Source organism: Megascapheus bottae, chromosome 5 (genome assembly GCF_031878675.1).
Source record: "Megascapheus bottae isolate mThoBot1 chromosome 5, mThoBot2.hap1, whole genome shotgun sequence".
In the NCBI taxonomy this organism is placed as follows: Eukaryota; Metazoa; Chordata; class Mammalia; order Rodentia; family Geomyidae; genus Megascapheus; species Megascapheus bottae.
This window is the reverse complement of record NC_143513.1, coordinates 38,922,570-38,949,040: the sequence shown is the minus strand read 5'-3', so window position 1 is coordinate 38,949,040 and position 26,471 is coordinate 38,922,570. Positions and strand designations below refer to the sequence as shown.

The 26,471-nt window shown below is 36.6% G+C and overlaps 1 protein-coding gene across 4 annotated transcripts in view; it reads left to right on the top strand.

Annotated features, from left to right (window-relative positions):
• Positions 1 to 26,471, top strand: part of Fbxl13 (F-box and leucine rich repeat protein 13) — a 129,644-nt gene that overhangs the window by 18,346 nt on the left and 84,827 nt on the right. For 3 of the 4 annotated variants that reach the window (XM_090332924.1, XM_090332922.1, XM_090332921.1), the window contains exons 4-9: positions 2,645 to 2,712; positions 4,049 to 4,203; positions 7,289 to 7,398; positions 9,459 to 9,605; positions 22,369 to 22,464; positions 25,358 to 25,487. In XM_090332924.1, coding sequence (XP_090189050.1) covers positions 2,645 to 2,712; positions 4,049 to 4,203; positions 7,289 to 7,398; positions 9,459 to 9,605; positions 22,369 to 22,464; positions 25,358 to 25,487 — 706 coding nt within the window. The remainder of the gene's footprint in view (positions 1 to 2,644; positions 2,713 to 4,048; positions 4,204 to 7,288; positions 7,399 to 9,458; positions 9,606 to 22,368; positions 22,465 to 25,357; positions 25,488 to 26,471) is intronic. The other variant, XM_090332925.1, reaches the window with a different exon arrangement.

The following is a 26,471-nucleotide window of genomic DNA, read 5'->3' as shown; positions in this document are numbered from 1 at the left end:
TATGTGTGTATATATATATATATATATATATATACACACACACACACACACACACACACATATATGAAGGGACAGCACCCAGGCCCAGATTTCAAGCCCCACAACAGATAAAACAAAACAAAACAAAACAAAAACATAGCTCTCATTAATGTGTATAATTTTATCTTTATGTATCAGCTGAGAATCAAATGAGAGCATTGTTTTGCATAATAATAATTTCTGAATATAATCTGACACTGATTATATTAATATATTCCATATTTATGTTCCCAAGTTAATGTGTCTTTTTACATATAACTCTATCCAAATTAGAATTCACAGACACATATTATGTACTTGATTGTTCTGTATTTAATTGTTTTGTAATTGACAACTGTCCTGATTATTTTCCTTTGCATCTTGTTTATTGAAAGAAATGGTTAGTAGGCCTCATAATTATCCATTAGTTTTTTTTTTTTCCAGTCCTGGGGCTTGAACTCGAGGCCTGGGCACTGTCCTTGGACTCTTTTTGCTTAAGGCTAGTGCTCTTGCCACTTGAGTCACAGTGCTACTACTAGCTTTTTCTGTGTATGCAGTACCAAGGAATCAAACCCAGGGCTTTGTGCGTGCTAGATAAGCTCTCTACCACTAAGCTATGTATCCGGCCTATCCTTTAGTCTTTCCTCTGGCTTATTTCTCTTGGGCTATTTCAATTGTATCTAGAAGTCCTATTCTTTTCCTCTTTTGGTGTTGGTATTGGTGCTTGAACTTAGGACTTGGGAAGGTCCCTTAGCTTTTCATTCAAGGCACTCTACCACTTTGACCTTAGCTCCACTTGTAGCTTTTGGCAGTTGCTTGACGATAAAAGTCTTATGGACTTAACTGAGCCAGCTAGCTTCAAGCTGTGATCCTTAGATATCAGTCTGCTGAATAGCTAGGATTACAGGCATGAGCCACCAGCACCTGTCAAAAACATGACATTTGAAAATACAGTCAATTGTCTTTTTTTTCTAGCAATGTTATTATGATCTACTATATTTTCTAAAGGTGGGATGAATTTTTAATCTTTCTACAGCCAAATCTTCTATTCAGGGGCACTTTTTTGCATATTGTTTTCGTTACCTAATATATCCCTTACTAGTTGCCATTTAAAGCATTTATTGACAACAAACATTTGTGTCTTAAGGATAGCATGTGTAAGGAAGCTGCTTCCTCTAGCACTTACTTTGACATGTGTTATAAATAATTGATGAAATAAACTTATATCTCATTGTGAATATTACATTGTTTAGCATAATTTAGACTTTGATGATTAAAAAATCCTAGTCAGGCATTGGTGCCTTACACATATAATTTTAGCTACGGAGGAGGGTGAGATCTGAGGATTGCAGTTCAAAGCCAGACCGGGCAAGAATGTGAAATTTTTATTTTCAATTACCCACTAAAGAGCTAAAAGTAGAGTTGTGTCTCAAGTGGTAGAGCACCAGCCTTGAGTGAAAAAGCTAAGCAAGAGTGTGAGTACCTCAATTAAGCCCCAGAACTTATTTATTTGTTTGTTTGTTTGTTTATTTATTGTGGGTTATGGGACTTGAGCTTGGCCTGGGCTCTGTCCCTAAGCTCTTCAGCTCAGGGCTACTACACTACCCTTGAGCCATAGTCCCACTTCCCTTTTTCTAGTGATTAATTGGAAATAAGAATTTCACATTCTTTAGTGCCTAGGCTGGCTTTGGGCCTTGATCCTCAGATCTCAGCCTACTGAGTAGCTAGGATTACATTCTTTTATTTTTAAAAAGAAAGTAGAACTGGGTGCTCATGTCTCATAACTGTAATACTGGCTACTGAGGATTATGCTTTGAACCAGATTAGGCAAGAAATTCTGTGAGACTGTTATCTTCAATTAACTACTAAAAAAGCTGTGGCTCAAGTCATAGAACAATAGCTTCAAACAAAAATACAGGGATAGTTCATATGCCCTGAGTTGAAGCCGGAGGATTGCCCTGGGATCCTGAGATAGCCCTCCCCAACCTCTCAAAAAAGAATAGAAAATGATCTAATTTTATACTTCCAAGAAGCAAAATCACTCAGTTCTTTTCTTTCCTTTTCCTTTTTCTTTTTGGCAGTCTTGGGGCTTGAACTCAGGGCCTGAGCACTGTCCTTGGACTTTCTCAAGGCTAGAGCTCTACCACTTGAGCCTCAGCACCACTTCCAGCTTTTTTCTATGTATGTGGTACTGAGGAATTGAACCTGAGTCTTTGTGCATGCTAGGCAAAGCACTCTACCACTAGGCCAAACTCTCGGCCTGTCCTTGGACTTTTATCAAGGCTAGCGCTCTACCACTTGAGCTACGGCACCACTTCCAGCTTTTTTGTATGTATGTGGTACTGAGGAATTGAACCCAGGTCTTCGTGCATGCTAGGCAAGCACTCTACCACTAGGCCAAACTTGCAGCCCATGATTCTAATTTTTAAAAGCAGATGATGTTCTACATAATAAAATTCCTAGATATGTAATTTTCAGATTGTACTTTCAATCCAGTCCTCACTCCCAGGTGCCCAATTCCTCTCCCAGAGGCAATCATTGTTCTCATTCTCTAAAAGATTTGGCATAGGGAACCCATTGATTCTACTTATTTCTGATGCCTATTTCAATTATTTATTTATTTAAGATGACTCCAGAATTGATGATAAAAGCATGCACTTTCTACACGGGGCATCTAGTAAAGACCCACTTTTGGTAAGAATGTAAATTTTATATATCTATCTTTCTTTCTTTCTTTCTTTCTTTCTTTCTTTCTTTCTTTCTTTCTTTCTTTCTTTCTTCTCTTCTTTCATCTTTGCCAGTCTTGGTGCTTGAAATCAGGGCCTAGGCTCCCCCCCTGCTCCCTACCACTTGGTGCCACAGAGCCACTTCCGGATTTTTCTGTGTATGTGGTGCTGAGGAATTGAACCCAGGGCTTTATACATGCTAGGTAAGTACTCTACCAATAGGCCACATTCTCGGCACTTTATGTTTTTCCCACCGTGAAAAACTCATTTAGGGCTAGTAGTGATTTTATATTTTAAACATGATTTAAAAAAATAATTTTATATTGTTTCTCTTATATTTAGTCAGCTTGTATTTATTTATAATATCTTCTTTATTTCTCACTCCCCCACCCCCACTCATAGATCTTGAACTCAGGGCCTGGGAACTGCCCTTGAACCAGAGTGCCACTTCCAGCTTTTTCTGAGTAGTTTATTGGAGATAAGAGTCTCACAAACTTTCTTGCCCAGGCTGGCTTTGAACCATGATCCCCATGTCTCAGCCTCCTGAGTAGCTAGGTTACAGGCATGAGCCACCAGTACCCTGCTCTTCTTTATTTCTTTGGGATATAAAATTTCTGAAACCATTGAAGTCCAATATGTTTCAGAATTTTGATCTCCTTCCTTTAAAATCAGCATTATGATAAGTCTTTTGGTAAATTAAAATTATCATAGCATGTTATCCCATGATTTATCTTGTCTAAAAAAATAGGTCTGTCATATAATCTGTTGTCCTTGTTAAAGTCATCAGGAATTCCTCAGGATATTACCAACTCATAAAGTTTTCTTTTCCTCCTCCTCCTCCTCCTCCTCCTCCTCCTCCTCCTCCTCCTCCTCCTCCTCCTCCTCCTCTTCTTCTTCTTCTTCTTCTTCTTCTCTTGGTTTAGGAGGAAAGAGAGAGAAAGAAAGCATCATTTCTTTTTTCTTTCTTTTTTTTTTTGATAGATTGGTGGGCTTGAACTCTGGGCCTCGGCCTTGTGCTCTTTGTGCTCTTTGTGCTCTTCAGCTCAAATCTATAATCTACGAACTGAGCCACAGCACCATTTCTGTTTTCCTGTGGTTAACTGGAGGAAAGAGTTTCACATGGTCTTTTAGCCTGGGATGGCCTTGAACCATGATCCTCAGATCTCAGCCTTCTGAGTAGCTAGGATTATAGGCATGAGCCACCATCACCCAGTTTAAGAAAGCATCATTTCTTATTCCTCCTAATTTGTACACTTTTTTTCCCCTAACATAAAATACTGTTCTTCTGTATCTCCTGCCCGCAGTTCTTGGAGAGACGTGGCAATAATGCACGTGAGTGATGAAGCTATCCCAGCAGAAGATCTAGAAAGAGCAGTATCACATTACCATTTACAAATTCAAAAATCAGTATTTCGTGCCTGGTACTCTTATATAAGAAGGCAAAAAGAAAAACTTTGTGGTAAATTATTATATATAATTACTATTTTTTGTATTTACCAATGTAAATAAGAAACTGTTAAGCATGGTTTGCATGTTTAGAAAGGTAAGGAATGTATGTTTAGGATAGTAGAGCCACTAACTTAAAATGCTCAATAAGATTTATGTTAATAGATTTTATTGTACTTGAGATAGGGATACTTAAATCAAATTTTATTTGTATTTGTGTACATGCATGTATAAGCATAAATAGGGATCTACTTGTAGCTTTTTTACATAATAGAGAGCCAGTACATTATGGATGGATACCAAAATTGACTGCAGAGCTCTACTTTTCGTGCAGCTCCTTTATTTAATGTATATAGGAGGAAAATTAAGGAAAACACTGTTCTCTGTTTTAGTGGTTATAAAGACTGGACAGCTCCTGTGTGTTATCTTAGGAGATAGTAGGGATAAAAACGTCTAGTCATTTAGAGTTGTAAGACAACTCTTTGTATATTTACTTGTCTGTGGTTGGGATGCATTTGGAAACTGTTTTCGGTTAATCACCACTGTCTGTGTCTCCCTAAGCACAGACCTCTTGAAGGTCTTAATATCAACACATGAGGGGTTAGACTCAATGGGATATATACTCAGTATTTATCTACTTGTCTGTGGCTGGGATGCATTGGGAAACCATTTTCTTTTACCCACCATTGTCTGTATCCTCCTTAAGCACAGATCTCTTGAAGATCTTAATATCAGTGCAATGAGGGGTTAGACTCAGGGATTAGACTCAGTGCTAGTAGCAAGGACTTGGGTTCCGTCCTTAGTACTAGTAAAGAACAAAGCCAAAATAACCCCCCCCCACACACACACACGAGACAAAGATATCAATCCATCTTGACTGTTTGAACTTTATATTACGTAATAAAGGTTAGGAACTGGTAAGTTATTTAAGTAATACCCACCATGGTTATAATCGTAAGAGATAACACTCTTTAAAATGCCTTTACAGAATGGAAATTCCTTTCAAGTTCTAGAGAGAAAGCAGTTTATGGTTTAAAAAAATTATTATTATTATTTTTCTCCTCTTTGCACTTCTTGGTTTCACCTTCTAGGTTGTTTTGCCTCTAGGTTGTTTTTGTCTTGTGTTGATTTCTCAGTTCTTTGTGCTCCTCTGTTCAGTTTTTTTCTCCCTTAAACATTCTCTTACTTGGCCCTTCCCTTTCATTATTTCATCTCTTCTTTATTTTGCCTTTCTTTTCCTTGCCAATCTACTTCTTATGGTTAAATTGACCCATGAGGTTCTCCTGATGTTCTTTCTACCCCACTCTCTTTTCTCCTCCCCTAATTCCATCTACTTGTTCCTTTTCTGTATTTCCATTCCTTCTAAATCCCGCCTTTTACTTTTTATCTCATCTTAACTCACTATTGGACAACATGGAAACATTTGTTTCTAAAGTATCCAGTATATTTATACAGGGAAGATTTCTATTCTAAAGCAAGTTATTTCAAAGTTACAAGTCCCTTAAAATATTCTAAGTGAAAATGTACCACTTTTCATTCATCTCATGGAACTTTATGAATGTTAATCTTCCTCTCTTATTTCTCTCTCTCTCTCTCTCTCTCTCTCTCTCTCTCTCTCTCTCTCTCTCTCTCTCTCTCATACACACACACACACACACACACACACACACACACACACACACACACTTTCTTTCTCCCTCCCTCCTTTCCCACCTTCTTTCTCTTTCTTTCTTTCTTTTCAGTACTGGGGGCATGCAAGTCATACTATCAGTGCAATGTTCTACATAACTCTTGCTCATGAAAACAGTTAAAATTTTGCTTGAGTATTTATTGTCAAAAATTCCAAATAATAACCTTGTTATGATTTTCAAAATAAAATGAATGTAAGATTAATAAAGCATAATGAACATTTAAACATTATGCATTGTATAATACTATAATAAAGACTTAATCACAAATATTATAAACTTATTTAGTTTAGAGAATACAGTTACTGATAGAACAATGTAGTAACTACCCTCAGAATGTTTTTTTCTTTTTCTTTTTCTTTTGTGTGGAAAATGGGGCTTGAACTCGACCTGGGCACTGTCCCTGAGCTCTTCAGCTCAAGGTTGCTGCCCTACCCTCGAGCCAAACCCCACTTTCATTTTCTGGAGGTTAATTGGAGATAAGAGTCTCAGGTCCTTTTGTGCTTGGGCTGGCTTTGAACCTTGATCCTCAGATCTCAGCCTCCTAAGTAGCTAGGATTACAGGTGTGAGCCACAAGGCTCACTAGTTATAACTTAAAAGATAACTAGTTATCTTTTTATCTAGTTATCTCTTTATCTTTTAAGTTATAACTAGTCATATTAGTTATAACTAAAAAGATTAAAACTGAAATTAACTTCAGCACTTAAATGTATGGGAAGTTATTTTGGTGGGAAAGAACTTAAGCAAAAAGTATTTAACTAAAAGTGGCTGCTATACTTGAGCTGTGGACTCCAGCTAGTATATCTAAGGCAATCCTTTTATTTCTGACATATTAAATTCCAGGACATTAAATATTAATATTTAATATTGTGACTATTTTTTATGAATATGTTTAGAAGTTCTGTTTTATAAAAGTAAACTTGTGGGCTGGGAGTTTGGCCTAGTGGTTAAAGTGCTTGCCTAGCATGCACAAAGACCCGGGTTTGATTCCTTGGTACCACATATATAGAAAAAGCCGGAAGTGGTGCTGAGGCTCAAGTGGTAGAGTGTTAGCCTTGAGAAAGTCCAAGGACAGTGCTCAGGCCCTGAGCTCAAGCCCAGGACTGGCAAAAAAAAAAAAAAAAAAAAAAAAAAAAAGTAGACTTGCTTTAAAAAAGCAATTATATTCTGTTGTATCTTAATTTCTAAGGACAACATAATATTTATATATTATACATACATAAAGTCTTAAGAGTACTATTAAATACTGTTAAACCTAATGAGTTTTGGATATAATTAAAATAAATAAAAACCCTATTCCAAGCATCTTTGGTTCCATACTATGAGCTATCAAAATAGACTATGAAATCATTTAGGATTTTTTTGAAATTGCTTTAACTATATATATTACTCTAATACATTCTCTCCAGAGACCCTATTACGGTTGTATAAGATGTACACTACATACAGGCAAAAAATTTTCATAGACCGCTGGCGGAAAGAAGCAAGACGAAGGGCTCAAATTCGAGAAGATGAGCTGGTACGGTATTTTGGAAACCAGTATTTTAAACAATCACATTAATTTATGGTAATAATGTAGTCACTAAAATCATGAATATTATGTTTTTGGTGGGCTTTCTGAAAACATAAGTTTTTTCCCCATATATTTTTCATATATATTTTTAAAAAATTTATTAACGTTGATTTTTACATTATATTTTAAATGACAAGTTTAACATATAAGTGTTCAAGGAGGGAATCTTGGGCCAGGAGTTTGGCCTAGTCGTAGAGTGTTTGCCTAGCACTCACAAAGACTAGGGTTCAACTCCTTGATACCACATATATAGAAAAAGCCAGAACTAGTTCTATGGCTCAAAAGGCAGAGCGCTAGCCTTGAGAAAGCCCAAGACCCAGGACTGGCAAAGAAAAAAAAAAAAGGAGGGAATCTCTGTTTCGTATATTTTTTATTGTAATTAATAGAATGGTTACATTGTGTTTGCCAGATAGAAGGTGCATTAATTCACATACATTGATACCCTTTCTCATGTCTTGGTCCCCATTTCCCTCCTCCTCACTCCCACCCCTCATCTTGTTTTCCCCCCTTCCCTATCCAATTTCAAATAACCAAATACAAATATATCCAATATAGCAGATAACAAAGTGAGATACTGTAACAATATGAGATAACAAAGGGACAGCAAAAGAGATGAGAGATAACATAGTACATTAAGGACAACAATCACTCATTATATGGCTTTTGTTTCTATATCCTAGAGGTCCTTTCATTTAGCGTCATATTGTATGGCCTTATGTATCTAGGTTTTTCTCTATTGCAAATCTCTGCTATGAGAGCCTAAGGTTTCTACTGATTATGACAAATGAGGGAAACCATTGAGCCTATGTTCCTTTGAGTCTGGCTTACTTCAGTTAATATGACTTTTTCTAAGTCTTTCCATTTCCTAAAAAATGGGACGATGTCATTCTTTCTGACAGCCACATAGAATTCCATTGTGTATAAATACTACATCTTGTTGATCCACTCATCAACTGAGGAACATCTGGGTTTGTTCCATATCTTTCCTGTGGTAAATAGTGCTGCAATGAACATCGTTGTGCTAGTGGATTTAGTATGTCCTTGTTTCTGGACGATTGGCTAAATGCCTAGTAGTGGAATTGCTGGGTCATAGGGGAGCTCTATGTTTAGTCTTTTGAGGAACTGCCATACTGCTTTCCATAGTGGTTGAACGAGTTTGCACTCCCACCAACAGTGTAGTAGTGATCCCTCCTGGCCACATCCCCTCCAGCATCTGTTATTATTCGTTTTCCTGATCCTGGCCATTCTAACTGGAGTGAGGTGGAATCTTAGAGTTGTTTTGATTTCCATTTCTTTTATGACCAGAGATGTTGAGCATTTCTTCATGTGTCTATAGGCCATTTTTGTTTCCTCTTCAGAGAAGACTCTCTTTAAGTCTTTGGCCCATCTTTTAACGGGATGGTTGTTTCTTTGGAGATTAGTTTTGGAGTGATTCAATTTTTTGAGCTGTTGATATATTTTAGATATGAGGCCTTTGTCCGTTGTATGATTGGTGAAGATCTTCTCCCATTCTGTAGGCTTCCTAATTAATTTACTAGCTATGTCTTTAGCCATCAAAAGCTCTGCAGTTTAATGCAGTCCCACTTATCCAGCCTTTCTCTGATTTGTTGTGATTCTTGGTCTTTATTGAGAAAGTTTTGACCTGTGCCAAGGAGGCCTAGTGTATTATTATTATTATTTTTTTTTTTTTGCTAGTCCTGGGCCTTGAACTCAGGGCCTGAGCACTGTTCCTGGGCTCTCTCAAGGCTAGAGCTCTACTACTTGAGCCACAGCACCACTTTTGGCTTTTTTATATGTATGTGTTACCAGGAATCGAACCCAGGTCTTTGTGCCTGATAGGCAAGCACTGTACCACTAGGCTAAACGGTTGGCCTTAAAAAATTATAATTTTGTCATGATATTGATGATAAGTAATCTTTACATGGTGCTGTCAATATGTCAGTCACTTAGCTCTAAATTCTTTATCTTGTCTGACCCATGGAATTTGTAAATTCCTTTCACTACAGGCAATAGAACATGAACTTCAGTTGAAAACATGGAGAAATGCGTTAAAATCCAAGAGAACTGAAGGACTGTCTTCAGAGAGTTTATTCGACTTCAGTGAAAACCTACCATTTGATATCTCATTGTTGCCTGAAAGAGCAATATTACAGGTTTGATTAATTTATTGTATATTACATAATATAAGCCTGCAATATTTCTATCTAGCTTGGAGTTAGGATACATATTTTTGGCCATTATTACTTTTTTAACAAATAGACTACTAACGTCTGCTTTATATTTGTAATTTCTACAATTTTTATTTACATTTATTGAAAATTTCACTATAATTCATTGGTTTGTAAGTGCATAGGGTGCGTTTTGGCAATCTTAGTCCTACATTTACAATATACGTGAATACTTTTTTGTCTCATATTTGAGTTTTTCACTATTGCTTGTGGAGAATTAAAGTTTTGAGTAATAATATCTAACACTGGTTTTTCTAATCATTTCTTTTTTGTCATATTAATATGGTAACATTAATGTAATTATTAGATACTTTTGAAGGTAAATCATACCCCTTTTTACTCTTACACTATTATTTACTTTTTCAGTCAACATCTATATCTTTGGCTGCTCATATTATCTTGCTTATTAGTGGCTGTTCTAGAATATATTAAGCATTTTTAAGATATCACAGAATACTTTCAAATAATTGTGTCACTACATGTAATGTTAGAAACTAATGATGATGAGCTACTAAATTCTTCCATGATTTTAGCTATTATATTTTGTTTCTGTATTTTTATGGATTCTACAATTTTACAATTACATTTACTTTAACTACTAAATTTTCCTTCCTTCCTTCCATCCTTCCTTCCTTTCCTTTCCTTTTTTCCTTTCATCCTTTGTTTTTTTTGCCAGTCCTGGAGCTTGAACTCAGGGCCTTAGTACTATTCTTGAGCTTTCTCAAGGCTAGCACACTATCACTTGAGCCACAGCATCAGTTCTGACTTTTTTGTGCATGTGGTACAGAGAAATTGAATCCAAGGCTTTGTATATGCTAGACAAACATTCTAGCAAGAGACTACATTCCATGTCGAGATTTTCTCATTCTTGGACTAAGTTGTTGTTATTGTTGTTGTTGATGTTGTTTTTCCAGTCCTGGGGCTTGAACTCAGGGCCTGAACACTGTCCTTGGGCTTTCTCACGGCTAGAGCTCTACCACTTGTGCCTCAGCACCACTTCTGGCCTTTTTATATGTATGTGGTACTGAGGAATTGAATCTTGGTCTTCATGCATGCTAGGTAAGCACTCTACCACTATGCCAAACTCCTTACCCTAGTAATTTCTTTTATTATATGCTGGGCATGTTATAAATTACATTGACTGTTTACTATTGTTTTTATTTAAAAAGAGTTGATACCTTCCTTTCCTATGTGAATTTTTAAATTTCTTTCTCTTGCCTTATTGCTTTGTCTAGGAATTCTAATACTATATTGGTAAGATTGAGGAGAGAGGGCATTCTTGTCTTGTTCCTGACTTTAGATGACATTATTTTTTTCCCAAGTGATAGTGATGTTGGCTTAAATTTTATCTTTGTTGAGGCATGTTCCTTTTATTTTACCTCATTTGTGCTAGTTCAGGAACTTGAACTTAGGTTCTAGGAACTTTCCCTGAGGTGTTTATTGTTTTTGTTTTTTGTTTGTTTGTTTGATTTTGCTCAAGGCTTAGGATAAATTGAATGTCCAGGTGTTCAATAGTATGTTTCAAGTTTCAACTTCAAATTTGTCAATTCTGTATAACTCTTGTAGTGGTGTAGTTTGAAGACCAGTGATATATATATATATATATATATATATATACTATATATACTATATATATGTATACTTTTTTGTCCTTTCTTTTTTGGTACTGGGGATGGAATTCAGGATGCTAGGCAAGCGCTTTGACACTGAGATGCACCCCAGTTCTGATATCTCATCCTTTCTATTTACTTTTTACAAGACTTTTTCTACATCTTTTGGGATGATATTATGATTGTTATTCTCCATTCTGTTGGCATTCTGTATTATATTTGTTTGTTTGTATATATTAATCCATCCTTGCAGTCAACCATGAGATAAGATCAACTTAATCATGGTGAATATTTTTGGTCTGGTATTAAATTGGACTTGATAGTATTTTGTTGAGAATGTTTGTGTCAATGTTAATCAACAGCATTGGTGTATAATTTCTTTTTCATTGTGTCCTTATCTGGTTTTGGTTAACAGATTAGTGCTGGCCTCATAGATTTGGCCAGTTTTCCTTTTAGTTCTTTGCAATAGCTTAAGGAGAATTAGCTTTTCTTTTTAGTCTGGTTAAATTTAATAGTGAAGTCATCTATGTGATCCTGGTTTTTATCTGGTTGAGAGATATCTTACTGCTGGTTCAGTCTCATTTGAGACTCATTATTGGTCTATTCATTTTTTGTTTTTGTTTTTGTTTTTGTTTGCCAGTCCTGGGGCTTGATCTCAGGACCTGAGCACAATCCTTGGGTTTTCCTCAAGACCAGCTCTCTACCACTTGAGCCACAGCACCACTTCCAGTTCTTTTTCAGTGTATGCGGTACGGAGGAATCTAACCCAGAGCATAGTGCATGCTAGGCAAGCACTCTACCACTAGCGCTGGCCCCAGTTTTTGTTTTTTAATGACTTCATGGCTCATATTTGGTAGGTCATAATTATATCTGTTTATAGGTCTATTTTTCTAGGATTTTCAATTTGTTACCGTATAGATTTTTTTCCTTTTTTTTTTTTTTTTTTTTTTTTGCCAGTCATGGGTTTGAGCTCAGGGCCTGAGCATTGTTCTTGGACTTTCTCAAGCTAAATTTCTACCACTTGAGCCTCACCACCAATTCTGGCTTTTTCTATGTATGTGGTACCGAGGAATTGAATTCAGGTCTTCATGCATGCTAGGCAAGCACTCTACCACTAGGCTAAACTCATGGCCCAGCATATAGATTTTTATAATATTCTCTAATACTTTAGAAATACACAGGAACATTAGAGAATATTATTGTTTTTTCTCTTTTCCCCTAGTTTATGTAGCTAAATGCTCTCTTATTTTCCTTTTTCTTTTCTTTCCTTTTTCTTTTTATACCAGTCCTGAGAGTTGAACTCAGGGCTTAGGCCCTGTCTCTTAGCCTTTTTAGGTGGAGGCTAGTGCTCCTCCACTTAAACCATAGCTTGACTTCCAGCTTTTTGGTGGATAATTGGAGACAAGAGTTTCATGTGCTTTTCTTCTTGGGCTAGCTTCAAATCATGATCTTTAAATTTCAAACCTCCTAAGTGGCTAGAGTTATAGGCATGAGCCACTGTATCTATTTTTTTATATTTTCAAAAAAAAATTACAAGGTCTTATCATGAGCCATGACAATGTTTTTTCCCCCCATAACCTATGTCCCTTCTATTCTACCTAGGTCTTTTTGGAGCTCAGATTTAAAGAAATATTCCAGGGTGCTCAAAAAAAAAAAAAGCATGGCCAAGTTAGAAAGGAACTTAGAAACTTTTGTGGAAAGCCTTTTTTAAATTTTTTAAAAATATTTTTTATTGTAATGTATAGAGGGGTTGCAGTTATATTTGCCAGATAGAAGGTACATTACTTCTCACACACTGATACTCCTTCTTGTGTTTTTATTCCCATTTCCCTCCCCCAACCCCTTTCCAATCATCTCATTTTCCCCCCTTCCCTTTCTTATTTCAAAAAAAGCAAATAAGGGTATGTACAATATGCCAGATAGCAAAGTCAGGTACTGTAACAATATGAAATTAACCAAAGGGCAACAAAAGAGAAGAGAAATAACAATATATTAAGAACAACAATCACACAATATAAAGCTCTTGTTTCCATATCCTGGAGATCCTTTCATTTAGCCTCATCCTATATGGCCTTATGTATCTAGGTTTTGTACTATTGTAATCCTCTGCTAGGAGAGTCTTAGGTGTGGACTAATTATTACAAATGAGGGAAACCATCGAGCCTATGTTCCTTTGGGTCTGGCTTATTTTACTTAATATGATTTCTTCCAAGTCTTACCATTTCCTTACAAATGGATCAATGTCATTCTTTCTGATGGCCGTGTAGAATTCCATTGTGTATAAATACCACATCTTGTTGATCCACTCATCTACTGAGGGGCATCTGGGTTGGTTCCATATCTTAGCTATGGTAAATAGTGCTGCAATAAACATCGTTGTGCAAGTGGCTTTAGTATGTCCTTGTTTCTGGATGATTAGGTAAATTCCAAGGAGTGGGATTGCTGGGAGTGGGAGTTCTATGTTTAGTCTTTTGAGGAACTGCCATACTGCTTTCTGCTTTCCATAGTGGTTGAACAAGTTTACACTCCTGTGATCCCTCCTGGCCACATCCCTGCCAGTATCTGTTGTTATTAGATTTGTTGCAAAGTTTTTTTTTTTTTTTTTTTTTTTGCCAGTCCAGGGGTTTGAACTAAGGGTCTAAACACTGTCCTTGGTTTTTCCTCAAGGCTAGCGCTTTACCCCTTGAGCCACAGCACTGCTTCCAGCTTCTAGGTATGTGGTACCTATTGGGGAATTGAATCTGGGTCTTCATGCATGCTAAGCAAGCACTCTACCACTAGGCCAAACTCTCGGTGGAAAGCCTTTACTTTTTACACAGAGACAATTGAGGGTCTGAAAATTATATGACATCCTCCAAGTCAGATAAATAAAAAATAAGGGCAAAACCTGGTTTCACTGTCTCTTTAACTAAAAATAAAGGCTCTGTATCTTTTATGCCACTTGGAGCTCTGTAAGCAAATGGAATATATTTAAATGTTTTACTGGAGAGACACAAAATAATATTAAGAACTATTATATATTTATATTTATTGGTAGATTGGTAGTTGTACTACCATTAAAAAATGTAAGAATAATCTTTTTTGTTTTTCTTGTGGGTCATGAGGCTTTAACTCATCCTGGGCACTGTCCCTGAGCTCTGCAGCTCAAGGCTACCACACTACCCTTGAGCCAAGCCCCACTTCCCTTTTTCTAGAGATTAATTGGAGATAAGAGTCTCAGGTCCTTTTGTTCCCGGACTGGCTTTGAACTTTAATCCTCAGAGCTTAGCCTCCTGATTAGCTAGGATTACAGGCATGAGCTACTGTGCAAGGTAAGGATAATCTTTTTTAAATTACTACATTTTGATATGATGGTAAGCACATTATTATTTTTAGAGATATCCTCAATGTTTTCCCAATTAAGTAAATTATCTGCCAAATGTTCACTAAAATGCACAAGTAATAAAAAAGTAGGTACACAGTACCTACAGAAGTGAAGATCAATTGTTCTAACACTGACCTGTTTGTATTGACCAGTTAAGTTTATTAATATTAAGCTAATTTTCAAAACCATCTTTTACAAATACTGTTTAATATATGACTTTCTTCAACCAGTTTTCAGAGATTTGGAAAGAAAAGGTACAATAAACATAAAAATATAAACTTATCTTTATCACTAGTTTTTGGAAGAATTAGTTCTTAAGCAAAATTAATATATATACACATATCCTAATATTTTAAAGGAAATATTAAGAATAGCACTTTGAATTTACTTGGAAAACACATAAATTTCAAGCTTATTTTTATCTAGTTACATCAAGTTATGAAAATTAGTCAGATTCGGTTTTGCAATCATTTGTTTAGCATTGTTTGTCCATTAATTGGCAAATGGTAGGACTATTGATCAAACTGCTGGCTAAACTCAGAGCTAGTGGGAGGTTGGCAAAGACCATTTCCATGAAAATGCCAGTACCCCCACTTCTGTGTAGCTTGTCATCAACACAGGGAAAGAACTTAATGTTGATGAACTTGCAAAGTTTCACTAATATAGTTAAACAATGTAGCAGTCTTAAGATGTAAGCTTGTTTTTTTATTTAATAATGTTAGTGTTGCTTTTCATTTTAAAGAACTATGACTTTTACATATTTGTAAAATACATAAACATGTGGCTTTGCAAGAACAAAACAGTCACATAATCACCTTCAGGTGTCAGTGCTGTTGACTTGTCTTCTCATGGGGAAAAACAAAACCCAGATGACTATGCAAACTATTACCATGTTGTAGAAGAAGCAAGTGACTCAATGTTGTTTGATTGAATTTCTTGAAACTGTAACATAAAAGAGTATACTCTACAGCTTCTGAAATCCATGTTTTGATAATCTCAAGGGTCAGCGTGACCTTAATTTACCAAATCAGAATGGTTGCAGGTTTCTTAGCTATGTAACACATGTGCTTCAGATAAGGGAAGCTTCAAAAAGCACATTGCTCTATCAAGGAACTATGTGTATTTTGGCTTAATTCATGGTGTGGATGAAAAGCAGATAAAACAATACTCTAAAAATGGCTTTAGGAACAGTTTATTTTTTGACAGAAGTTGCTCAACTTGTAGACATTATTTTCATCACCCCAGCTTTAATCACTGATACCTTAAAGAGTTTAGAAAAAGATTTTAATGTAAACTTCCAAAGAGTTGCACATCACAGAATCTCCATTAGTTTGATCAGGAACTACCCTTGTGAAAATGATGTAGTATATGTAAGATGGAAAAGTACACTACAGAGAGAGGCAGCTGGATGGAAATTGCAAGGATCTGCCCTGGGGTCTGGGGGATCTGGTCCTGTCACTTGCTATGTGGCCTTGTGCCCTTAATCCTTAGTTCTAAATTGGCTCATTTGTAAAGGGAGGATGGAAGTGAAGATAAGTGATGATGGTATCTCCTACATTTGTTCTTGAGAGGAGTAACTGAGTTTTTAATATTTATGAAATACTTCAAGCAATCCTTGGAATATAGAAATTTCACAGAAAGTTACAATGATCAACACTGCTAAGTAACATTCTGTTACTGAATGAAGAAGGCTGAATGGTTGGTGGAAAGTTAAGAAGACTAGGTTCTAAAGTCAGCTCTACTGGCTCTGTCAGCTCTCTAACTTCCTATATAGCATTTGACTTCTTTCATCCTCATGCTAAAGACTTTGAATTCCTTATCAAAGGCTCTATTTTAGGTGTTGGAAAATAGCACTGGATTATATATCCAGCAACTATGGTCTTATGAAGTTAATATTTTGGTATGAAAAATCAGATAGGAAAAATGTCAATAAATATGCAAAACCATGTAACACAGAATTAAATGTGATGAAGAAAATCAAGGGAAAAGAGTAAGTTTTACTGAGTAAATGACTATGGACTGTCAGAAAGCTTTTCTCTGCTGAATTAGAATTTGCTGAAGGAATTAAAAGAAAAATAAAGCCATGAAAATGAGATAAACACTTTAGGGTTGGTTAAGTAGGTAAGTTTATCTAGAATGTTACTGAGGAGTAACAAGATATAAATTTGGGAAGATATGTTGTTGAGTCATGGACTTTGGCTAATTGGACAGTGAGGAACAGTTCTAAGTCAGGGATACACTGACAGATATAGAAAACTGTTCTTTTTCTCTTTGCCTTCTTTGTCTTTCTGGCTTCACTACCATGAGGAGAAGGAGGGAATGGATGAAGTCTGAGGCAGTTTCTAAAAAAATGAACACTACAATAGTGTCAGTGGGAATGAGATGGAAAGAACTGTGTGGGAACCTAAACATCAACAGATTCCAGGCCAATTGTCCTGTGGCGTAAAAGGGACTGGACAGGGCAGCAATGAGGTTGCCAGCTGGCGAGGTGAGAGGCTTATGAAGAATGATGCCAGGAGCAGGCCAGCGTCTTTATTGTTAATTCATGCAAGAGTCATACTTCCGTCTTGCCAAACTACTTTCTTTCCATACGTTACAATGTTCCATTAAGGTTATTAGTCGATGCTAATTCATTTTTAGCAATTTATCACTTGTTTGAGGTGCCTTCTGATCTATGGTGATGCAGTTGGTGATGGTTTATCACTTAACTCATGAGTCAGTGCTTTAGGTTTGAAAGACCAACTTCATTTTTCTGTGGTATAAATTAAATAGGAAAGAACTGCCTGTTCCTTCCTACTCCTTCCCTAGGCCTGCTACCTTCAATTCCTTCTTTCTATTAATTATTTCTTTATATCTATAAATGTGTTCAACTGAATCTTTTCCTAAAAAATAATTACTTAGCTGGGCACTGGTGGCTCATGCCTGTAACTCTAGCTACTCAGGAGGCTGAGATCTGAGGATTGTGGTTCAAAGCCAGCTTAGGAAGGAAAGTCTATGAGATTTCTAACTACCCCAAAAAGCCAGTAGAAGAACTGTGGCTCAAGTAGTAGACAACTAGCCTTGAGCATAAAAGCTCAAGGACAGCACCCAGGCCCTAAGTTCAAGCCCCATGACTGACACCATAATAATAGTAATAATAATAATTTCTTAGTTCTGTTTTTCTTTTGAATTAGTGTTCTGTTTGTCCTTATATATATGATCAAACCTGACACTACCTACCACTTGCCTAATGAGTAAATCAGACAGAAATAAATAGTTTCTATTTGGTATTCCCTAAGCACAAGCCATCATTTATTTCCAAAATAGAACTCATCTTTTCTTTACTCCTTTCTCCTTTCTCTTTACCTTCTCTTTCTCCTGCATTTTCTTCAACCATCTTTCTGGTGTCCTGTTTCTAACTGAAAGATACCACATCTACTCAGTTGTCTCAGTAAGAATTTAAAAGTTATCTTTAGCTTCACTTGTTTTTCCACTATATTTCCCTTTTCTTTTTAGTGAACAATCTGCTTTTCTTTGTTTCTTTTTTGGTCAGTACTGGGGCTTGAAGTCAGTGCCTGGGACGATCGCTGGGTTTTCTTGATCAAGGCTAGTGTTCTACCATGTGAGTATGAGTCATGTCTCAAGTCTAGCATTTTGGAGATAGAGTCTCAAAAACTTTTATACCCAGGCTGCCTACCACCTCATGAGTCAGTAGCATTATAGGCACTAGGCACTGGAACTCAGATATATTTTTCTTTTTATTCTCTCTGGTACTCATGCTCTGTCAGTATCTGATAGTATCAATGCTACTTAATTGTTCTTTTAACATCTACCCTTGACTTGGATCTCTCAATTAATTTTTCATTGTTTCACCAGACTTGTTCACATTTATTCCTATTACGTGCTTTGTTTTAAGCCTTCCTGAACTTGCCATTTGCTTTCACATGATGCATGAGGACTTTCATGTTTTAGCTCTCAATTTTATTCCCTTCGTTTCTCCTCAGAAGCTTTTAGTGCTAGAGTTTTTGAGTTACACTCTTTTGCCCAAGTGCTTGGTACCCTTTTTGACTCTGCCATGCCTCTCTGTGTGTAGGTCCCTCTCTTCTTCCTTGCATGGTTCACTCCTGTTTAGACCTAGTGTGGATGTCATTTTTTACCTGCCGGGCTACAGTTATCTTTCCTTTTCTTAGTCTTGGGTAATTGTTTATTCTACATGTTTACAGATTCTCTTAGTGCCTTTTAAAAAATTTTTGTGGGTCATGGGGCTTGAACTCTGGGCCTGGGTGATGTCCCTGAGCTCTTCGGCTCAAGGCTACCACTCTATGCCTAGGGCTACAGCCTTACTTCCGGATTTCTAGTGATTAATTGGAGATAAGAGCCTGAGGGTCTTTAGTGCCCTGACTGGCTTTGAACTGAGATCCTCAGATTTTAGCCTCCTGAGTAGCTAGGATTACAGGTGTGAGCCACTGCACCGAGCTTGTCCTTGACTTTGTTGACTTAAAAATGCATTCTGTTCCATTTTTGGAAGGATTAGATAATTAAAAAGTTATTTCTTATATCAAAGTAGAAAAAAATGCTTCCTCATTATGTTTTGTCTCTAGTTCCTTCTGCTATTTCCACAAGTAAGTGCAGGGGGAAGCACTCCCTTATAAGTGAGGAGACCCAGATCATGTACTTCTTTGCATCAGTTGTGGTTTGCTTCATAGTTGGAGAATTTCCTTATAATACAGTTTGCATCAGGAAGCAGTCATTTTCCAGAGCCACAGGGAGTGAAGCATGCATGAAATCCCACTAAGTTTAATTCCCACTGTATTCCCAATGGGTCCTTGGCTACTGTCTTTTTTTTTTTTTTTTTTTTGAGAGTCATAGGGCCTGAACTCAGGGTCTGAACTCTGTCCTTGGACTTTCTCAAGGCTAGACCTCTACCATTTGAACCATAGCACCATTTATAGCCTTTTTTTTTCAATGTATGTGGTACCAAGGAATCAAACCTGGGTCTTTGTGTATGTTAGGCAAGCACTCTATGACTAGGCCAAACTCCTGGCCCTGGCTACTATCATTTTCATAATCAAAGAATGTATGCCATTTTACATTTTTATCTTTTTCCCTCATTGTTTGGGTTTTCTTCTTTCTGGTGGTTTGGATTATACTTTGTTTTTCTAGACTTTTCGCCCTGACCCCTTTTCCAACAGTATTTGATGGGTTTCACTACGCTGTGTTCATATGTATGTCATGTCCTTCAGTCCTCTCCTCCCTCAGTATCTACTCTTATTCCTCTCCCTTTCCTACAGTGCCACTTCTACACAATCCCCTTGTGACCTTAGTGTGCCATTAAAGTGAACATCACCATTTATGTAATATTGAACATTTAAAATTCAACATTCAAAAATATTGCCCTTTTAAATAGTTTATTTAGAAATGTTTTCTTTGGGACTTTCATCCTTCAGGAATACAATAGCATTAACCACTTACTCTAACCTTCCCAGAAATGATTTTTTTCTGCTTTCTAGATGTAACATGACCCATAATTAGGTCCTCCCAGTTCTCTTGATTCTTCATTTCCTACTTTATTATATTAGCCTGAATTCTTCAGAAAAACAGAACATAGTGGTTTGAATATGAAATGTTCCTCAAAGGCTGTTTTGAAGGCTCAGCGCAAAGTGCATAGTGCTAGAGGTAGAGGCAGGGCCTTAAGACGTGATTGGATTATGATGGCTCTTATCTCATGAGTGGATCTTAATGGGTTATTCAGATGTGGGCCAATTTTAGAGAAAGCAGATCACTTTAGCACATGCCCAAGCCCTTTTTTGGTGCTCCTTGCTGTTGCTGAACTTTGCTAGCACTCTCCCACTTAAGCCACATCTCCACCCCTGGCTTTTTGGAGGTTAATTAGAGATAAAAGTCTCATATAGTCATTCCTGCTCAGACTGTCCTTAAACCATGATCCTCAGATCTCAGCCTCCTATAGCTAGAATTACAGACATCAACTATCTGGATGAGTCAATCTCATCTAGAAAGACCCATACAGATATATGCAGCCATAATGTTGAACCAAATATCTGGACACCCTACAAACCACTAAGTTGGCACAAATAATCATTATGTCTACCTCTTTTCATTTCGGCATCCATACATTCACTCCTTAAACCATCCTTAATAACTAAAAAAGATAATAACAAGGTCATAGTTCTTCTACCATAATATACAGTATATACCTAGAAATCCACTAATCCTTCCTAGAATAGAAGATAAAATACTTGAATACTCTTGTTCTTGCTCTCCCATAGCTTAAATACAATGATAGAAAGTCAACATATCTTATATTACATATTAAGGAAGATAGAAAAAGAATTAGACAAAGATAATGGAAATATGTATCCGTGATAGAGATGGAGAGATTTGATATATAACCATAACATAATGTAATGGTTTGGGTATGAAATAATCCCCTAAAAGGCTCACATGTTGAAAGGGTCCAAGGGGGTCCAATCACTGAAAGGTTTATGAATTATTAAACTCTGACCTACTCAATGGATTAATTAATTGACAGCTTCATGATTTAATGGCCTTACTGGAAGGTGATGGGAACTTTTGGAGGTGGGGTCTAGTTAAGGTATGTCCTTGGTGGCTATATACTGCTTGGGAAACTTCTCTGTTTCTTTATGTACTTCCTGTCCTCTATGAGATGAACAACTTACCACACATTTTTGTCAGGAGAGTTTATTGCTCTTTCCTAAGAATTTTATAACTTTAGCAAAACCCAGTTCAGTTCAGCAGTTACTGAATGTTTTCTAAGTACTAAACACTACTTAAGACAAATCACTTTTCTTTTTTAGCAGAATCCCACCTTCATTCAGAAAGTAAAAATAAATGTACCTACCTTTCTCACCATCTCCTTCTTTCTCTCTTTTCCTTCCTTCCTTCCTTCCTTCCTTCCTTCCTTCCTTCCTTCCTTCCTTCCTTCCTTCCTTCCTTCCTCCCTCCCTCCCTCCCTCCCTCCCTCCCTCCCTCCTTCCCTCCTTCCCTCCCTTCCTTCCTTCATTTTTTCACTCTCTCTTGCTTTTTTTTTTGTCAGTCATAGGTCTTAAACTCTGAGCCTAGCACTGTCCCTGAGCTCTTCAGCTCAAGGCTAGCTGGCACTCTACCACTTGAACCACAGCAGTTATTTGGAGATAAAAGTCTCACAGATTTTCATGCCTTTGAACTGGAATCTTCAGATCTCAGCTTCCTGAGTAGCTAGTACTGTAGGCATGAGACTCTGGTTCCTGGCTTCTCACTACCTTTTTGTAATTTTCTTTTAGTTAGAAGAATTATATTATCTTATTTTCAAGATGTCTATGTAAATTTCTTATAATGGGCCTTCAAACTTCTCACAGTAAGGAGATTGTGCAGTGAACAGTGTGGTACAGGGTTCATTCAGTTCATGCTAAGAATATGGTTTACAATGCAAATTTTCAAAACAAAATTGCAAGATTCATGCTTTTAAGAGGTTTGTAAAAATACTCAGAATAGTCCCTTAAGTGGTAATAAATGGTTATAAAGAACTGTGAAAAAATGGTATATTATACAGGTATATTATATACAAATGCTATAAATGGCTTGATACAGAGTTCAATCCACTGTAAGAACACAGAGCACATTTAATTTTTTAAAAAATATTCACATTACATAAAAGGCAAGAAGTTACACTAACATTTACCTATATTCAAACTGTATTTCTTTTCTTTACATTTAGATCTTTGCGTACCTCACTTTGAAAGATATAATGACATGTGGTCAAGTTAGCCACTCCTGGATGGCCATGATACAAATAAGCTCAATGTGGAATGCTGTAAGTAGGCATGTACTGAATGAGGTTGTTTTAGTTCATCGAAGTACTTGGATTTATGTGAGGACAACTGTAGTAAGGACCATCTTTCCTTGTTCCCTTCTCTATAGCCACCAGCAGAAAACACATTTGCTTTTCTCTGGTTTGAACACAAATCTGGAGGAAGAGATTAGAAAGGAGATATTATTAATATTTTCTTATTTAAATGGCAACTATAAATTGAAAATTATTTTTGGATTAAGACAAATCTCTATTGTATTGGACAGTTTGTATCACATGCTAATTTTATCATTAGTGTATGCCTTATTTTTTTCTTAAACAGGAACCATATGATGAGTCATTGACTGTTAAAAAGAATAGGCCTAGAGTGTGTTATTTATAATGATCTTTTTATAACATAATTTAGAGGCTGATGGGAGGCAAAACTGCAGGAACAGTTTCTGTGAGCTCTGAGTGGCCAGGGTTAATTGATAAGCAATATCATTGGAATTTCAGTATTTGTACTATTTCTTAACTAAAAGTTTGTTTATAGATGAAATATCCAATGTGTGAACATTCAAATTTCTTGTTTTATTTAATCATTTATCTTTGCTATCTCAATAAAGCTATCATTTGTACTAAAATGCTTGATGAAAGTGTGTCAGAATAAAGGCAGAAGTAAGACAAAGGAAAACATTCAATGGAAAAGAAAAATTTATTGAACATAAGGAGATTTAAGTTCCTATTCTAGACTCTTCAGTCATGTGCTCATATTCTCAGCATCGTTATCCTGTGAGGATTGTAGCAGCACTGGCTTTTCTTAATTCCTATTAGCCTTCTGGAGGACCTGATCTTAGTATTGCATTCCTCCCAAAGCATATTCATATTTCTTCCTTATGGATTTTCCAAAGGAAAAAGTAATTTCCTAAACATCTGTACTACTCTAAGTAAAGTCAGTTGTTCTCCAACTATGATCTTGGGACTTAAAGCAGCAGCAGAATTCAGGAGCTTGTTAGAACTGTAAATGCTCAGGCCATATACCAGACCTACTGGGTCAAACTCTAGAAGTAGCAATCAAAAATATGTTTTAATAGGGCTGGGAGTTTGGCCTAGTGGTTAAAGTGCTTGCCTAGCATGCATGAAGACCCGGGTTCGATTCCTCGGTACCACATACATAGAAAAAAGCCGGAACTGGTGCTGAGGCTCAAGTGGTAGAGCTCTAGTCTTGAGAAAGTCCAAGGACAGTGCTCAGGCCCTGAGCCCAAGCCCAGGACTGGCAAAAAAAATATATGTTTTAATAATCCATCTGACAATCTGTGTTACCAGTGCAAGGTCAAGAATCATGTCCTTACACTAAGAATAAACTTAAGGCAGGGTTATCTAAGTTGTTAACTAGGGTGGAATAATTGTCTTATCATCAGAAACAACATAGAGAACATAGAACATTGCAAGATGCCTGTTGAAGTGTAAAAATGTAGAATTGACTTATGGAACGAAGTACTCCTCTAACTACTCAACTCCTCTTAGTTTCTATGGGTAAGATAAAGTTGTTCCAGGCCACTAAGTCACAGGTTTGTCTGAGCAAAGGATGATGGTGAAGTGAGATATTGAATGCACTTTAGACAACAGGGACAACTCTGACCACTTCACATGGATGCATGGCATACATGATCAGGTTTCTGAGATTACACTGCTATCCAAGAAACAGATGAGAGAGGCATTAAGGAAAATAAGTGTTTATTTTTTATCAGCTGAGTCTTCTCCCCCAGTGTGTCTTGGAATGGGAAATGCAAGCATGTTCCAGGTTACAAAAATAGTACTAGGTCAAGCAGAGGACAAAATGTTACTATAATTTTCCTACTCAATCCTTCTGCATATCTAGGATGACAGGTGTGTACGACCACACTTAGCTTTTTTTGTGACATGGCATCTCTCTCATTTATAGGGATGTCATCAAACTGTAGTTCTCTCATAGATGGTACGAGCTACCTTGCCTGGCTAGGTTTTCTCTCTCTTTCTGACTGGTGCTTTTTGTGCCCTAAAGTCTTCCTTCAGTCCCACTGTATGTATAAAATATGTATAAAGTCCCTATATTTATTTAGTCATTCTCCTATTAGAAGACATTTACATTATTTCCTTCTCTTGCTATTGGAATTCTGCAGTGGATATCCCAGTCCACATCTACGTATAATTACAATGACAGGATCAGTTCTAAGAGGCAACATTGTTAAGGTAAAGGTTGGATTGGCTTGTATGGAATTCCCAAATAGCTTTAGCTCTAAAATTATCTTAGTTCTGATTTTTTTATACCTAATAGCCCATTGTTTTGCATATTTTAATCCACAAAGGGGGATTGGATGTTATTTCAGATGTCAAGAAGCCATTAATGGACTGTGGGATATAGCTCAAAGGTAGAATGCTTGCCTAGTATGCTTGAGGTTTTAATCTCTAGGAAAACACATATACTATACATGTGTTGCACTTTTTACCTTAATGTAGTACATTTTTAATTGGAAAATTCAAATCATGTTTTTTTTTTGCTAGTCCTGGGCTTGAGCTCAGGGCCTGAGCACTGTCCTTGGACTTTCTCAAGGCTAGAGCTCTACCACTTGAGCCTTAGCACCACTTCCGGCATTTTTCTATGTATGTGGTACCAAGGAATTGAATCCGGGTCTTCGTGCATGCTAGGCAAGTACTCTACCACTAGGCCAAACTCCCGGCCCTCAAATCATTTTTGAAAGTCACGCTATGTGTGTATTCCTTATAAAATTTGCATTTTCTACTAGTTTGAGTACAATCCATCTTCCATTTGAAAACAATGTGGTGAGGAGCTTTTAGCATTTCATGCTTTAAATATTTAACATTTGTACACAAAATAGATCTTATTTCTTAATGTCTTCTGTTCATGTGTTTTCAGATAGATTTTTCTACATCAAAAACTATTTCAGAGAAATGTGTAGTGTCTACTTTGCAAAAGTGGCGCCTAAATGTGATGTGCTTGAATTTTCGTGGTTATCTTTTCCAAACAAAAACATTGAAAGCTATCAGTAAGTATGTTCAGTATAGCTATTCATCTTGATTGCCTGTATGCCAGTTAACGAATAGAAATTGTAAGGAAAAGTTTAAATGAAATGGAAACTTCAGTTGCTCATGAGTCATAAAGAATGTCAGTGACAGCCATTTTAACAGTGTGCAACATAGTTCTTACTGGATTGTGTGTCCCTGCAGCTCATCCTTGTCCATTCTTCTTGATGACTGTTTTTGTCTAATATTGGCTTATCTGTATGTTATTATTTTATCTGTTAGAAATATAATACAAAGACATGTTCTCATTTTAGGTTCTTTTTTTGCCAGTTATGGGCCTTGAACTCAGGGCCTGAGCATTGTCCTTGGACTTTTCTCAAGGCTAGAACTCTACCACTTGAGCCGCAGCACCACTTCCAGCTTTTTTCTAAGTATGTGGTACCGAGGAATTGAGCCTGGGTCTTTGTGCATGCTAGGCAAGCACTCTACCACTAGGCCAAACTCCCGGCCCATGTTCTCATTTTAAAAATCCAACAAATAGCAAACTCATCTTTCATTCCCATCAAACCATCCATCCACTTACTGAAATGTACCCTATGTTACGAGTTTTGCTAAAATATATTTTTACATATAGATTCTTATGTAAATATATATGTAAATACACATGTAAGTTAAATATATATACTTTTCACTTTTAACCTTAAGAAGATATGTTTTTTTTTAAATATAATTTTATTATCAGGGTGATGTGCAGAGGGGTTACAGTTAAATATGTAAGGTAACAAGTACATTGTTGAAGATTGTTACTCCCTCCCTCATTTTTCTCCCACTTTCCCTCTTCCCCCTCTCAAGCTCTAAAGTTTATTCCCAACACATTGTCTTGTGTAATGCTTGCATTGGCTCAACCTTTGTAGGGATATATTATTTTACATTGCTTTTAGTTGGGATGTGTCTAAGAATTTGTCAATTTCAGGTGGATTAGCTAATTATTTGAAGTATAACTGTTC